Below are 14,808 nucleotides of genomic sequence, written 5' to 3' on the forward strand. Positions count from 1 at the left end.
TCGAAGTTAATACGTTTCTGTGGAGATGAAGGTCTTCAATTCCATTCACAGTGGTCGTAAAAAATGTCTTAAATTTGAGTCGGTGAAACCTGCAGAAACCCTGTTATTAAGATTAAAGGAGGGTAGTAGTTGTGAAGAAGAAAGAAAAGTTGTTTTCTAGGTTTTACAAGTATGAAAGAAATCTGCTTTTGTAGCATCTATAGAAAGTATTTGACGTTTTGTCATTTTTATTGATTTTACAAACCAATCAAGATCAACAAAATGTGACTTTTTTTCCCCCAAATAGACCAAACAAACCCTTAAATGTCAAAGTGAAAACTGATTTTGATAGGTATTTTTCCTTTCGAACCTATATAAAACAAAGAACCACAGACAACGTATTATGAATTTTATAGCCAAGCTTTTGCAAAAGGAGAAAACACAGAGAACTGCTCCTCTGACCAGTTCACCATGTGTTCTGCAACTCTGCAGTAGAGCTTGTCTTTTTATTAACACAAAACAAAAGCAAAGGGGGCTGGTGCTGATAAGATTAGGAGCCCCCGAAACGAACACAATCAAACACAGTTTTACGACTAAGGAATTTCTACCTAGGGGACAGTCAGGAAAAACAACAAAGGTCGTAAAACTTCTGATACAATCAACTAGCAACCCAGTTCCTAGGTGTGATAACTAATCAAAGGTCTGAGAAACACATTGTTAACTGTTTCACATGAAGATAACACCCGCTTCGGATGTTATCATCCCATAGAATGGCGATTATCAGTGGTTATCAGCCCCATTGAATGGCCTCAGTTGGTCCCTGCTCTGCCTGCTAGCAGGCTGTTATCAACCGTTATCAACCATTCTATCGGTGATAACAGCCGCTTGTCGCTAATAGAACCTTTTTTTAACCTTTTTTTAAAAACCTTTATTTATAATTTATCTGCGAATTTGAACAGGATATTAAGAATTTACTAAAAATACAAAAGCCAAACGTATCCGTCATAAGATTTTAATTAGGTATTGTAATAAACGTTACAGTATTTAAAAACAACTCACTAAAATCTAAAACCGGAGGGTTTTTTTTTCTGTTTTGTTTATTTTTGTTCGCTTTTTTAAAGACTTATATTCCCAATATGCCTTTTATTTCTTTGGATTTTTTCCAATAATTCACTCAAAATAAATGCCAAAATTTAACATACTTGGTTAATTTTATTGGATCTTTACAAGACGTGTTCTCTCAATACATGCCGTGTTTTTATCTTCCGGTCGTGCAATTATATATATATATATATATATATATATATATATATATATATATATATATATATATATATATATATATAAGCATACAATGAAATTAAAAGGTATATTCTAGAGTTATGTAGTTGTCCAACCTCATAGCCTTCCACTAGGTGGCTGTATGTACATCCGAAGTTGCTTGCAATCCATTAATAATGATAAGAAGAAGTTAGGGTTGGCCCTAATCTTATTTTTAATTAAAAAAATTAAAAATAAAAATACGGATGGATTTGCTCATATGATTATATGAAAATCTGTGTTTGTACCATATGAAAATGTTTAATATTTGTATTAGTAGTAATAATAATAAATTACGGATTGCACCCGACAAAACATTAGAGAAGAAGAAGAAGAAGAAGAAGCTTACGTCATTCGACGCGACACTTTCCACGGTCGGAGCTGGTGAGTAGCCCCTGAATCTGTCAAATAAAAATGTAGTAAAAAACCTCAAAAGACCGAAAGTCTACATTTATAAATCTGCTGATGGTAGTTCTATGAGTTAATGTTAGCGAGTATGTGGCACAGCATGTGTTTGTACAGATTTAGACACGTTTTTAACCCTATTTGGTAGAAAAAAAAAGCTAGCTAAAGTAGCCTCTTAAAAGCCAGTCACATTCAAATGTAGCTGTCCTTCATACCTTTAATAACAATGTGCTAAAATTTTGTTTCATATATCTTAAAAAACCGTATACTTTTCAGTATACTAGTTTATATCAGTATATTGATTTAATGTTAGGATTCTATCATACAGTTCATTACATTTCATCGTTTCCCACAGTGTATTATAAGCCCTGAGGCCATCATTCTTTATTTGTTGCCCCACCAGGCTAAGCATTGTTTATTTATTTAAGTCTTTGTAAAACGTTTGCATTTTCTATGACTTTATAGTTATTGTTCAAGTATTAATCTTCCAATCTTTCAATAACACATAATTCTCAAAATGTAATTTCAAATTTCCCGTCAACTTTTAACATTTTTTATCTCAAAAACATGACCAGCTACAGGATGACTGACTGTCATAAAACTGAACCACCGGGCTTACCATGTTTTCTGGGGGATACCCTGCAAGCACAATGCATGCTAATATTTATTTATCACATACCAGAAAAAACAGCTACCTTCTGTTTATTCATATTCATGGTTGTATTTTCTGTCTTTCTTTTAGGTTCAATGTCAAGAAGAGGTATGTGTAGCATCTCTTAAACATTGAGCTATACAGCAAGATCTAAGAAAATATGTGTTTGTCCTGAATATTATTTTTTTATATGCTCTGCTTTTTTTCATTTCATGATAAGAGAGAACACATATCTCGGAGGAAGCGAAGGTCTTCCTCCAGAAAGACTATAAAGAAGGGATGACCAGGGTGGGATCTCCACTGGTTGGAGCGGCATCCCAGGCCACTGGCTTGCCACCGTTTGTCATTGATGTATGTTTACCAAAGTTCTTTCTAGCCATTCAATTTCAGAATTCAGAAGGCAAGATGCAATTTCATATAAAAATAAATTCAAACTTCCTGTTTTGTAACAAGACTTTTGTGTTTTTTAGAACTGGATTGGAAACTATAGAAGAAAAAAGCCATCTTCTTCTCAACCTAAAAACAAGAAGTTATACACCAAGGACCTGTCTGGTTACAACCTGTTCTGCAGGGATCAGTTAAAGAACAAGGGTGAGAGAGGATTTACTGTAGCTGTTATGTTGACAAGCATTGTTGTGTGTATAGCTAGCCTGATCATTGCAATTCTCACTTACAGCACAGCCTTTGCTTTCTCCCCTTGACTCGGATTATCTCCTGCAGACGTTTCATTGTGCCAATCAGTAAACAGAAGGAGAAGTTGTTAAGACTGCCAATTTTCTGTGCTGTTTTAGAATTGCAGTCCACCTGTAGTTGTAGCAAAGTAAAGGAAGCCATTCAGTCTTTGTTGGCCTTCCAAATATGGAATTAACATGGACAGCTGCCTCGATGAGCTCAGGGCTTCTGTCTTTGTAGTGACAGATTTTATGTATTTATTTATTTTATTTTATTTATTTATTTATTTGCAGCAAATGCAATTTCAAGTAGAATTTTTGGCATTGAACTGGCACATGACATACGTCACAGACAAACATTAGCGATTGGGTAAAATTTAACACCTCTAGAGAGGTGTTAAATGAGTGTTAATTGAGCAATAGTGTCTCAATAGCCATAGCCCAGACCCTCTGGATGCTTCAATGTGTAGTACAATGGGTCATTTTTTTACCAGGCTATTCATAAACTTAATTTTTGGAAAAAGTATCTTGCCTTAGTTATTTTGTAGTTGTGTAATACTTGCATTGTTCTGTTCGATTTACTTTCTAGAACAGTGGTTTCCAAAGTTGATTCTCAAGGGCTGGAACCTTCATGCCCTTGAGCCATGATTGAATCTAGGTTAACACACCTGGATTCAATCATGGCTCATTAGAAGGCCAAAGAAGAAAATTGACATGTTGAGGAGGTTACAACCACCAGACAGAGAAGTAAAACAAGCGGTCCTTATTGGAAGGACTTCATTCAGTATCCCTTTCCATGTAATAGGGGGTTTTTTTTGGACTTGTTTTAATCATACAATTCCATTTGAAATTGTATATATGGTTTTTATATCAGATTTATATTAGAAATAAATCTCTTTCCCTGTGACAATTCTATTCAGTGTATCCCAACAGATACCTGCTTAGTTATTTGCAATTATGGTCTATGATGGAATAGTTACCGTAAAAACTTTGCAGAAGCAGATGCCAACTTACAACGAGAAATGAAACAAATATACCCTGAAGTATGGGAAATTGTCCTTTCGTTCATTAAAATTAATAAAGTACAATGTTGTGTTGATTAATATTAGCCTTAAGAAAACCTTTAATCGTTCACACTTCACAATGTGTACTTGAGAAATACTGTTTAAGCCATGTCCTGGATACTTGTACTTCAAGTTTTTATATTGCATTTTATTGTACTCATATTGAAAATATGTTGGAAAAACAATTTCAATAATTATATTTTATTCTTTGTATCAGACCCCGGGAGGAAAATTAGGACACCAACTGTGGAAGACATTTTGAATGCAATGTGTGCAAATGGTAAGTTTGTTGCATGTCTATCCTGAAAGTCCTCCATTACAATGTTGTTATGTATGTTATGTGGGTATATTACAAAGCGCACTACACCCTCGGTAACACAATATGTCTGGTCTTCCTTAGGAAAATATGTATTCCGGATGATTTATAGGTTTTCAGATACAAAAAGTGTGGGGAGTCCAGCTTTGTCTTTAGGTTACTCTGACGTACAACCAGATATGTTTAAGAAATTATAAATATTCCATACTTAGATAAATCACATACGCTTTGGGGTACGTGTATTGGGTGATCTCATTAGTGAGGATGTAACACCTTTCAAAATGTTCTATATGGCTATTATGTATAGTTGGATTATAGCTGTACTGTCATGTCAATGTCTGCAAGATTCATCTCGGCATTGATATTGTGGTTGTACAAAAATGTATGTGTAATATAGTGCATGTGATGCGTTTCTCATGCTAAGACTGTTGAACAAATGTAGTTGTGACAATTAGCAAGTTGGCAAGTCTCACAACAGCTGATGTTCCCTCTGAACAATAGTCACATTCACAAATGCGGAATACAGAAATATTTTATTGTGAGCTGTTAAAAGTAATAGTTGCAGCTGGTGTCACAGCTGACATAAATCCGAATACTTTGCAGCACTATGTTTGGTTATGTTTTATTGCTTATTCAAACCACTTGAGGTGGAGACCATCAGTCACACAACAAAACACAGAAAACTCTCATTCCCTATGTACATCAACCACATTTCCAGCTTTAATTACACATGCAAACATTAAAGAAATTATTAAATTAGATGTACCACAAAATACAGTAGTACAGAACTAAAGCATAGATGCTTGTCTTGCATCACTTGTTTAACTTTAAGGAAGTAGAAGACATCTCAAATTACGGAACTAATGAATGAGCAGGCAATAATTTGTTTTCAACATAAAAAAAAAATTGCAGAAATAATTACATACAAATCACACTAACCAATAGCTTAAAGTGGGGGTTCCCAAAATTGTTCCTCAATGGCCAGCACCTTGCATTTCTTAGTTCTGTTCCTGGTTTAATGCAAGGCCTATGAATAGGTTGACATGATGAAAAGTTTGTAACTTCCACCGGTGAGAGAACTAAAACATGCAGGATGCCCATCCTCAGGGCCCTAATTTTGATGACAATGAATAAAAATAAAAAGTATTAATAATAAAACTGTTTCAATATGTTTAAATATGCTGTTTACACAGAACTGATAGTAACGCTTGAGTTCAACATATTCCCGTATAAAGTATAATATGTTAAACGTTACTTGAAGGTATGACCTACCTTGAGATCACATTGCAACTAAACTGTTAATTCTTCTTTAGATGAGCGGAGCGTAACAGAGCCTATGGGTTTGACGGAAGTGCTGTCAAGAGAACCGACTACAGATGGTATGCATTTAAATAAATTAAGGCATTATGCTTCTTTTATGTTTTTTAAACTACATTTGTCAATAAATGACTTATTTTTCTTTATTTAGATACTACGGATGTTTGCAACATCTGTTGAACAGACGTTCATCACTGAACATCTGTTCAGTGATGAGAAAAAAAATGCCAAGAAGAAGTGGCGTGAGTGGCGACGTTGCAACACATGTGAGCAGTGGTCACACCTGGCATGTGGATTCAAGAAAAACTGAAAAATTGTCTGCACTGGGACTGCAAAAAAGACACTTCTAATTTGGTCACAGTTGTGACATCTGACATCTGTCAATGTTAGCATTTCCTGTAGTTTTTTCTTAAACAATTGATAAATGTACAATGCATCAATAAAAGCTTTTGTATTGAAAAGATATTCTGTCAAATGTGAGTTCTTTAAATAGTAACAAACATTTGGGTATCAAACGAACACATCAGTGAGCATGTTAGCTGAACTCATTACTATTACACTTGAAAAATGTCCACATGGTAGCACAGATAATACCCTTTAGCAAAAGAATGAGTAAGATCTTTCCTTTTACATAAACAAATTGACCAGGTTAGAAGACGACACGTTCAGGTAAAGGCACTTTCTCCCTTCGCGAAATCGTTAGGACAGGCATGTTGATAGGACACAGCTGGAGAAGATCCCAGTGTGGGATGCAGTAGTTCCACAACGTCACGTTACTATTGGTTATCAATGGGTGACACGCCACGTGACCAGTTACACACTTTTTGCCGCTTAATGAAAACTATTAATACGATTTGACATTAGGATTTCATTCTGTCTGATAATTTCAATTTATGACTGGAAAATGTGATTTACTTACTTTAACAGAATTTACTACCCACTCAGACTGGTGAGTTCAATCATGACATCGCCCCGTGTGTCAATGCACCCGCGATGGGGCGCATTCCATTTCAAATATTGAACGTGTGCCGCAACAATAAGACCCTGTGAGTTGTAAGTGCGAGGCTGTTATAAAGTAATGTATATGGTCATTGAGAGTATAATTGTAGTGTGTAGTGTTTTAAACTATGATCAGGGCTTCACGTTTTTCTCATATTTAGTTTAGCTGCACTATTACAGATAGTATGTGCTAACAAGGAGAAGCTGTATGGGAGAGTGATGCAAAAGAAGCCTTTTCAGCAATTACGCCTCAAACAGAGCCGCTTGAGGTCTGCAAAAGCACATTTGGACGAGCCAGCTTCATTTTGGAATAAGGTCCTGTGGACTGAAGAAACAAAGATTGAGTTGTTTGGTCATAAAAAATGCATTATGCATGGCGGGGGGGGGAAACAGCATTCCAAGAAAAACACTTGCTACCCACTGTAAAATTTGGTGGAGGTTCCATCATGCTTTGGGGCTGTGTGGCCAATGCTGGTACTGGGAATCTTGTTAAAGTTGAGGGTCACATGGATTCCACTCAATATTAACAGATTCTTGAGAATAATGTTCAAGAAGCTGATACGAAGTTGAAGTTATGCCGGGGATGGATATTTCAGCAAGACAATGATCCAAAACACCGCTCCAAATCTACTCAGGCATTCATGCAGAGGAACAATTGCAATGTTCTGGATGGCCATCCCAGTCCAGACCTGAATATCACTGAACATCTGGGATGATTTGAAGCGGACTGTCCATGCTCGGCAACCATCACACTTAACTCAACTGGAATTGTTTTGTAAAGAGGAATGGTCAAAAATACCTTCATACAGGATCAAAGAACTCATTAAAAGCTACAGGAAGCAACTACAGGCTGTTATTTTTGCAAAAGGCAGATCTAATAAATATTAATGTCACTTTTCTGTTGAGGTGCCCATATTTTTGCACCTGTCAAATTTTCTGTTAATGCGTACTGCACATTTTCTGTTAGTCCAATAAACCTAATTTATTTCTGTGTCTAATGGAAACAGAAATATTACTGTGTCCATTAGATATATCAAACTGAAGTAGCTTTTGTAAACACCCAAATATTTATACATAAAAATGATTGAGATTAATAGAGGGGCCCAAACTTTTTCATATGACTGTATGTTGCCGCTTTCTCAGGTAGGTTACAAACAGTTATGTCATAATGCCCCAGCCGGCATACCTAGGTGGGCCCCATAAGGGAAAAAAGAGGGCAGACAGTATAGGTCCCAAAATGGTTTGTTACCATTTTCCATAGTGGCCCATATATTTTTTTTATGTAAGCAGAGACAAATCACATAAGACTACATGTCAGAATTTTCTGACATACAGTTGGTGTTATTCAGACTCTCTGTCTTTATATTCCTGCCTGATCCGTCCCGCTGTGTGCTTACATTTTAATGTAATATCTGGTGTGAAGGACGTCAATATTCGCGTTGCCCTCCTGAAAAACGCAAACATCAACACTAATGTTAACTGCTCTATAACCTTTTAAACAACCAGGAATGTACATGTCCTTACAGTTGCAAAACTAAATGCAAATCTAACAGTAAGATAATTCTCACTAGTCTGTGCAGCCATCTGAGTGGTGGAGCAGTGGAAGGAGCGCGTAGACAGCAAACACTCAACCTGGATGCTGGTGTGAGGGGTCTCCTAAAAAAGTAGTCAATCATCCAACTGCAGATTATATATTATGGTGCTGCTGGCATTCTTACTAAAACCAGGAAGGTAAATCAAATAAACCAGTTTGTAAGTCCCTACACAGGCTACAAATAGTCCATATTGTAAGTTTTGAAATCTGTCTGAAATATCACAGAAACACTGACGTAGCTCTTAATGAATTTTTAATACAGAGTAGTGCCCTTCAAAATAATGTAATTCTTGGATAACAGTCAAATATTTCTCAAATATGAACATCACAAAATTTTAGTCCACTACGTTTTAGTTATTTCGTTGTTGTGCCCAAATTTAAAGATATTATGTAAAGCACATTATGCAGCATCTCAAAATTAAGAGTTAAATTCAAACTGTAAATGAAGTTTAGTCATTAACAATGTCATACTGAACAAGAACATTAATAAATGTGAAAAAGAGTACAAAGCTGTAATGAGTAAAACTAAAATGCCCTTGATTATATATAGCTTGACTTAAAAAACAGATATGTCTCAACAATATCAAAAGCAATAAACTGAGATGTTAGAACAAAAAGCTTATATGAAAATCATCAAACAATAAACTTTTTATACTGGAATATGTGCTCTTCACATAGGACAGTAAGTGGCCATAAATCATGAAGATGATTCACAATCTATGCTGTTCTCTCCTTCGTCAACATTGTCGTCATCATCCTCTTCATCCTCTCCATCGTCAATGCTTTCATCATAGTCTATGTAATGTAGATCTGGAGACATAAGTGCTTGAGAATGAGAGTTAAACTCTGGTAGGTGATGATTTGGAGGAGGGGCACCAACTTCAATAAACCTCTTGAACATGTTCATTGCACTGTACATTTTCTTTTCTAACATGATAATGTTTTGATGAAGTACAGCTTTTGAACCAGGATCTGCAGTATCATTTATAGCTGAACTTAAATGTCCATGTTGTTGATGAAGGTGAAGAATGACAGTGTTCATCTCTCTCTTAAGTAGAAGCTTTTCTTCAGCTGCTCTAGTCTTCAAATGCAGGGCTTCTATTGCTCGACTTTTTAGGTTCTTTGGAACAACACCATGATCTTCAATCTTTAAAATAAGAGAACAATTGCAAGTGGAACCTTGTTAAAGCGTAGTAGCAACATAAAGTGAATAACAGCATGTAGAAAGTTGAATAAAACCTTTAGATCAATTCTACTCACTTGTTCATCAAACAATGTGTACAGCTGGGAGGAGGCATCACACAATTCTCGAAATTCTAAATGTGATGGAAAGATGCCAGTTTGTGGAGGCCACTGCAGATTATTGTACTCTGTAACAATCTTCTTCAGTTTTCTGTTACAGGCATTCACTTGCTTGGACAGCCTTATAGCAACTCCCTGTCCATCTGTAAAGAAAGAAGAAATATAAATACTAGTAAAAATAATACAATCAACACAATATGAAAACATGATACAATAGTCATTTATTGAAGTATGTTAAACATAATAAAAGGTCAACATCTGAAATAGTGTTTATCTCAATTTGGATTTTGTGAACACAAGTAGTGGCAGCCAATTCTACACAAGATATTCAACATGACACTAAAGTTCGCATAAGGAAATATCAGTTTGTAGGTCAAAATCTATTACTGCCAATAATTGAATGATATTTTAATTGTACTCTTAAAAAAGTTATCCTCAGAATATAAAGACTGATAGTTCTTACAGTGACTTAATATCTGCAGTAATGCATAAGATCATTGAATGTCCATTAGAAAATGGATGTATTACAATACTCACTTATCTGTGCCTATTTACAACGGGCATTAGGTGAAAGACAGGATACACCCAAGAAACATATTCATACACCAAAGATAAATAACCATACACATCAAAAGCACATACCCATGACAAAGGACAAGTTGGAATAAACCAGTCACTTCGTACACTGCATAAAGAAGCTTAAGTACCCAGAGTGAACATATGCATGGTGCAGGGATAACATAAAGATTAAATTTAGGTTTACCACATGCTGGGATTCAACCACAAGACCTTTGAGCTTCAATTTTGCTAATGACCATACAGTCAAGAAAAGAAGTAGCGTTACCATTATATCTTCTTTTCAGGTTGAGAAGAGTGGTCCTCTCCCTTGCTTCATTTTGTGCTCGTCGTATCAGCTGACCTCTAAGTTCCTGGTCAACATCTCTCAGTGTTCTCTGGAAAATGTCATCCGAAGGGAGCCACCTTCGTTTTACACCATGGTGTCTCTCAATTATTCGAAGATCCCTGTCCAGCCTAACCACAACAAAAACAAACAAAAAAAACAAAACAACGCACAGTTTCTTTACTTCAGGCGAGAACTGTTGTTCAAATATAGAAGAGTACAAATATCTGTCTCTTACTGTTATTCATCTTCAATGAGTGACTCCTGTTTATGTGATCCGGATCTAAAAATGAAAACAAAGACTTTATATTGGCATAGCTTGTATAATTAGCTGAGCTTAATACTTTGTCATTAATGTGGCAACATTGTAAGTCTTGTGTAAGTATTTCACAATGTTTATACATTATCTTATGCATGTCTGAGGTTAGTGCCTAGTAGTGAGGCTGCTTCCCATAGGTGAGGTTAGGAACATGGAACAACCACCAAATCGAGACATTTGACTACATTTTTTTGTATTTACTACATGTCTTGAAAACTGCAGACCTTTGCAGCACCCTCATCATTACAGACACACCACCAATCTGCCTACTGATTTGGTATTCAAAAAAGGATCATACCTGAGCTGGTTGATTTCGGTCAGCTTCATCACATAGTTCCTCTTCCATCTTGGAACAATCTCTGTAGATAAGTCAACAATGTATGTTATTGAACAATCCAATATCTCTGTGAATAATTGGAAATAATACAAATTACATCAAAATTAGTGACCTTCGTCGGAAGTGATAATGGCGAAACTGGGAAATAGACTCTCCTACTAGGGGTCTGTACAGCATATTAACCTGTAGTAAAAAGAGTCACAGTACTTATGTTTAATCTATTAATTCCAAAGGTACATAAGTAAAAAAAATAAATAAATAAATACTGTAAAAAAAAAAATTCTAAATGAGAAAGCAGTAAATAACACATCTAGTCTACTGGAAATGCCATCAGTGACATTAATTTAAAGAAATATTTAATATATTAAACAGAATAAAAAAGTTGCAATATTGTTGACATATTTACTAGGACATATCTTTTTCTCTCTACCTCCATAACAGTAAGATTGTTTTTCCACCGTAAGGTGTTGATGAATCCCTCTACAGAGACCTGGCACTCCAAAGAAAGATGGACAAATAGCTCAAGAAGAGCCATTGAAAAAGCAGCCTGTGGCTTCTCCGGTGAAGCAGGCCAAAGGCCATACTTCAGAAGAGTGCAGACCTCAGGTTCGCATTTACAAAAAGAAACTGTGCAATTAATGAGATGACCTAAAAAGACAAAGGAAGAAAAAGGATTCATTCCATTTTTTATCTCACAGAGTCAATAAATACACTGTTTTATAGAACTTGGAATTAAATCAGTCCACAATATGTGTTATAATTATACTTTGATTTTATAAGTTGTATAACAAATACATGATATCCATATGAGGAGTTGATCTTTTTATTACTGCTCCCTTTAGGGACCACCGAGCCACATCTATGCTTCTAAGATGGAATAGGACAGGGGTGACCAAAATTCGTCCTCGAGCACCTTCATTCTGCATGTTTTAGTTCTCTCTGTGGTGGTGGTAACAACCTTTCCAGCAGGTCAATGTTCTTCTACTGAGCCATCACTGGATCCAAGTGCATTAAACCAGGGACAGAACTAAAACCTGCAAAATGCTGGCCTTCGAGGACCGACTTTGGGCACCACTGGTGTAGGATGTATTGGGATTACACCCTAGGAGCTGGCCCAATTGGCTGGGTAGAGGGAAGTCTGGGAATCCTTAATTATGCTGTTACTTGGGTGACCTGACCCCAGATAAGCAGAAGGCAATGGATGGATGATATATCCCTTCTTTAAACATGTACAAACCAACGCAGACTTGCCACTTTAACTGTGTTTAACTTAACATGTGTTGTCTTTAACTGAGCTTCCCCTCCAATCTATGTATTTATGTAGTTTTCTATATTTGTGTATCCAAGTATAAATAAATAACAACAAAGAAGAATAAAAAGTTATTCCACAATAAAAAGTCACATAAACATATATTCACGTGGGACAAGATTAATAATCATAAAGTGAAAACATAAATTTTACTAAATAAGATTTAGAATTTTGTAGAATATATATATATATATATATATATATATATATATATATATATATATATATATATACACTGCTCAAAAAAATAAAGGGAACACTTAAACAACACAATATAACTCCAAGTAAATCAAACTTCTGTGAAATCAAACTGTCCACTTAGGAAGCAACACTGATTGACTATCAATTCCACCTGCTGTTGTGCAAATGGAACTTTGTACAGAACAAAGTATTCAATGAGAATATTTCTTTCATTCAGATCTAGGATGTGTTATTTGAGTGTTCCCTTTATTTTTTTGAGCAGTATATATATATATATATATACATACACATATACACAAAATTAATTAATTAAAAAATTACATAGTGTAAAAACATACCTGTGTTGACAAAAGTCTTTACATCTCTGGAGTAAACAACATGGGTGCTGTGATCCCCACTTAAATGCAACACCAACTGCTGGAAAGCAGCCTCATAGCAGGTTTTCTAAAGAGACACAAAAAAGGACAGAGAAAAACCGAATTTTATGCAATTAAGAACTCATTCTCATTCTATACATATCAATTACAATATTTATTAGTACATTCAACAAAAATGAACTTACATTCCACTTTTCAGGGAGGTGCAAAGAATTTATGGGTACTGTGTAGACACAATCCTTGCAAAAAACACTGCTTCTGCTGCATTCCAGACAGCGGTATACTCCAGGTTTCTTGCACACAGAGCACATGTCAGAGAAAGGAGCGGAGGACTTATAGGACTCTTCCAAGACCTGATCTTTTAGTGTATCCCATAGGCTCAGCTCCTTCCTTTTTGCCCTGGTATACGCGGTCCCTTCTTCCTTTGAGTTTTCAGTACAAATATCATTTGATGAGGGAAAAACAGTGTTGGTGTCAGATGAGCCTGCATGTGAGGGAATGTAGGAATATTTCGCCCGAGCACCGATGGTTTTCCGAGTTACTTTTATTTTTTTGGTCTTACAACGGACACTGCTCTTATATTTAGGCATGGTTCTAAAGTGGGAGAGAACAGAAAGAAGACAGAAATACTGTAACACCGAGAAGCATAAAATAATAATAAAAAAAACAAAATTTTAGCACATTGTTATTAAAGGTATGAAGGACAGCTACATTTGAATGTGACTGGCTTTTAAGAGGCTACTTTAGCTAGCTTTTTTTTTCTACCAAATAGGGTTAAAAACGTGTCTAAATCTGTACAAACACATGCTGTGCCACATACTCGCTAACATTAACTCATAGAACTACCATCAGCAGATTTATAAATGTAGACTTTCGGTCTTTTGAGGTTTTTTACTACATTTTTATTTGACAGATTCAGGGGCTACTCACCAGCTCCGACCGTGGAAAGTGTCGCGTCGAATGACGTAAGCTTCTTCTTCTTCTTCTTCTCTAATGTTTTGTCGGGTGCAATCCGTAATTTATTATTATTACTACTAATACAAATATTAAACATTTTCATATGGTACAAACACAGATTTTCATATAATCATATGAGCAAATCCATCCGTATTTTTATTTTTAATTTTTTAAATTAAAAATAAGATTAGGGCCAACCCTAACTTCTTCTTATCATTATTAATGGATTGCAAGCAACTTCGGATGTACATACAGCCACCTAGTGGAAGGCTATGAGGTTGGACAACTACATAACTCTAGAATATACCTTTTAATTTCATTGTATGCTTATATATATATATATATATATATATATATATATATATATATATATATATATATATATATATATATATATATATATATATATATATATAATTGCACGACCGGAAGATAAAAACACGGCATGTATTGAGAGAACACGTCTTGTAAAGATCCAATAAAATTAACCAAGTATGTTAAATTTTCACCCGCTTCGGATGTTATCATCCCATAGAATGGCGATTATCAGTGGTTATCAGCCCCATTGAATGGCCTCAGTTGGTCCCTGCTCTGCCTGCTAGCAGGCTGTTATCAACCGTTATCAACCATTCTATCGGTGATAACAGCCGCTTGTCGCTAATAGAACCTTTTTTTAACCTTTTTTTAAAAACCTTTATTTATAATTTATCTGCGAATTTGAACAGGATATTAAGAATTTACTAAAAATACAAAAGCCAAACGTATCCGTCATAAGATTTTAATTAGGT

The 14,808-nt window shown here is 35.4% G+C and overlaps 2 protein-coding genes and 1 long non-coding RNA gene across 4 annotated transcripts; 1 reads left to right on the top strand and 2 right to left on the bottom strand.

Annotated features, from left to right (window-relative positions):
* The first annotated feature begins 1,321 nt into the window (after positions 1-1,321).
* LOC111605816 lies at positions 1,322-6,187 on the top strand. 2 transcript variants are annotated; one of them, XM_023324642.1, is made up of 6 exons: positions 1,322-2,464; positions 2,577-2,707; positions 2,827-2,947; positions 4,309-4,371; positions 5,721-5,786; positions 5,876-6,187. In XM_023324642.1, exons 1-6 carry the CDS (start codon positions 2,272-2,274, stop codon positions 5,902-5,904), a joined length of 603 nt encoding a protein of 200 aa, XP_023180410.1. In that variant the 5' UTR covers positions 1,322-2,271; the 3' UTR covers positions 5,905-6,187. The 2 variants fall into 2 exon arrangements, with proteins under 2 accessions (XP_023180410.1, XP_023180411.1); XM_023324643.1 differs by lacking the exon at positions 1,322-2,464 and having other exon boundaries at positions 2,475-2,707.
* Positions 6,188-8,553: 2,366 nt separating this feature from the next.
* On the bottom strand, positions 8,554-11,166 carry LOC111605817. Its single transcript, XM_023324644.1, has 4 exons — positions 11,138-11,166; positions 10,464-10,651; positions 9,578-9,762; positions 8,554-9,464 (listed from the first exon to the last, which is right to left on the bottom strand). Exons 1-4 carry the CDS (start codon positions 11,164-11,166, stop codon positions 9,015-9,017), a joined length of 852 nt encoding a protein of 283 aa, XP_023180412.1. The 3' UTR covers positions 8,554-9,014.
* Positions 11,167-11,365: 199 nt separating this feature from the next.
* Positions 11,366-14,348, bottom strand: LOC111612350. Its single transcript, XR_002754579.1, has 3 exons — positions 13,249-14,348; positions 13,025-13,130; positions 11,366-11,824 (listed from the first exon to the last, which is right to left on the bottom strand). It is a non-coding gene; the product is annotated as an uncharacterized LOC111612350 (long non-coding RNA).
* Positions 14,349-14,808: the final 460 nt, after the last annotated feature.

This window comes from Xiphophorus maculatus, chromosome 20, assembly GCF_002775205.1.
Source record: "Xiphophorus maculatus strain JP 163 A chromosome 20, X_maculatus-5.0-male, whole genome shotgun sequence".
In the NCBI taxonomy this organism is placed as follows: Eukaryota; Metazoa; Chordata; class Actinopteri; order Cyprinodontiformes; family Poeciliidae; genus Xiphophorus; species Xiphophorus maculatus.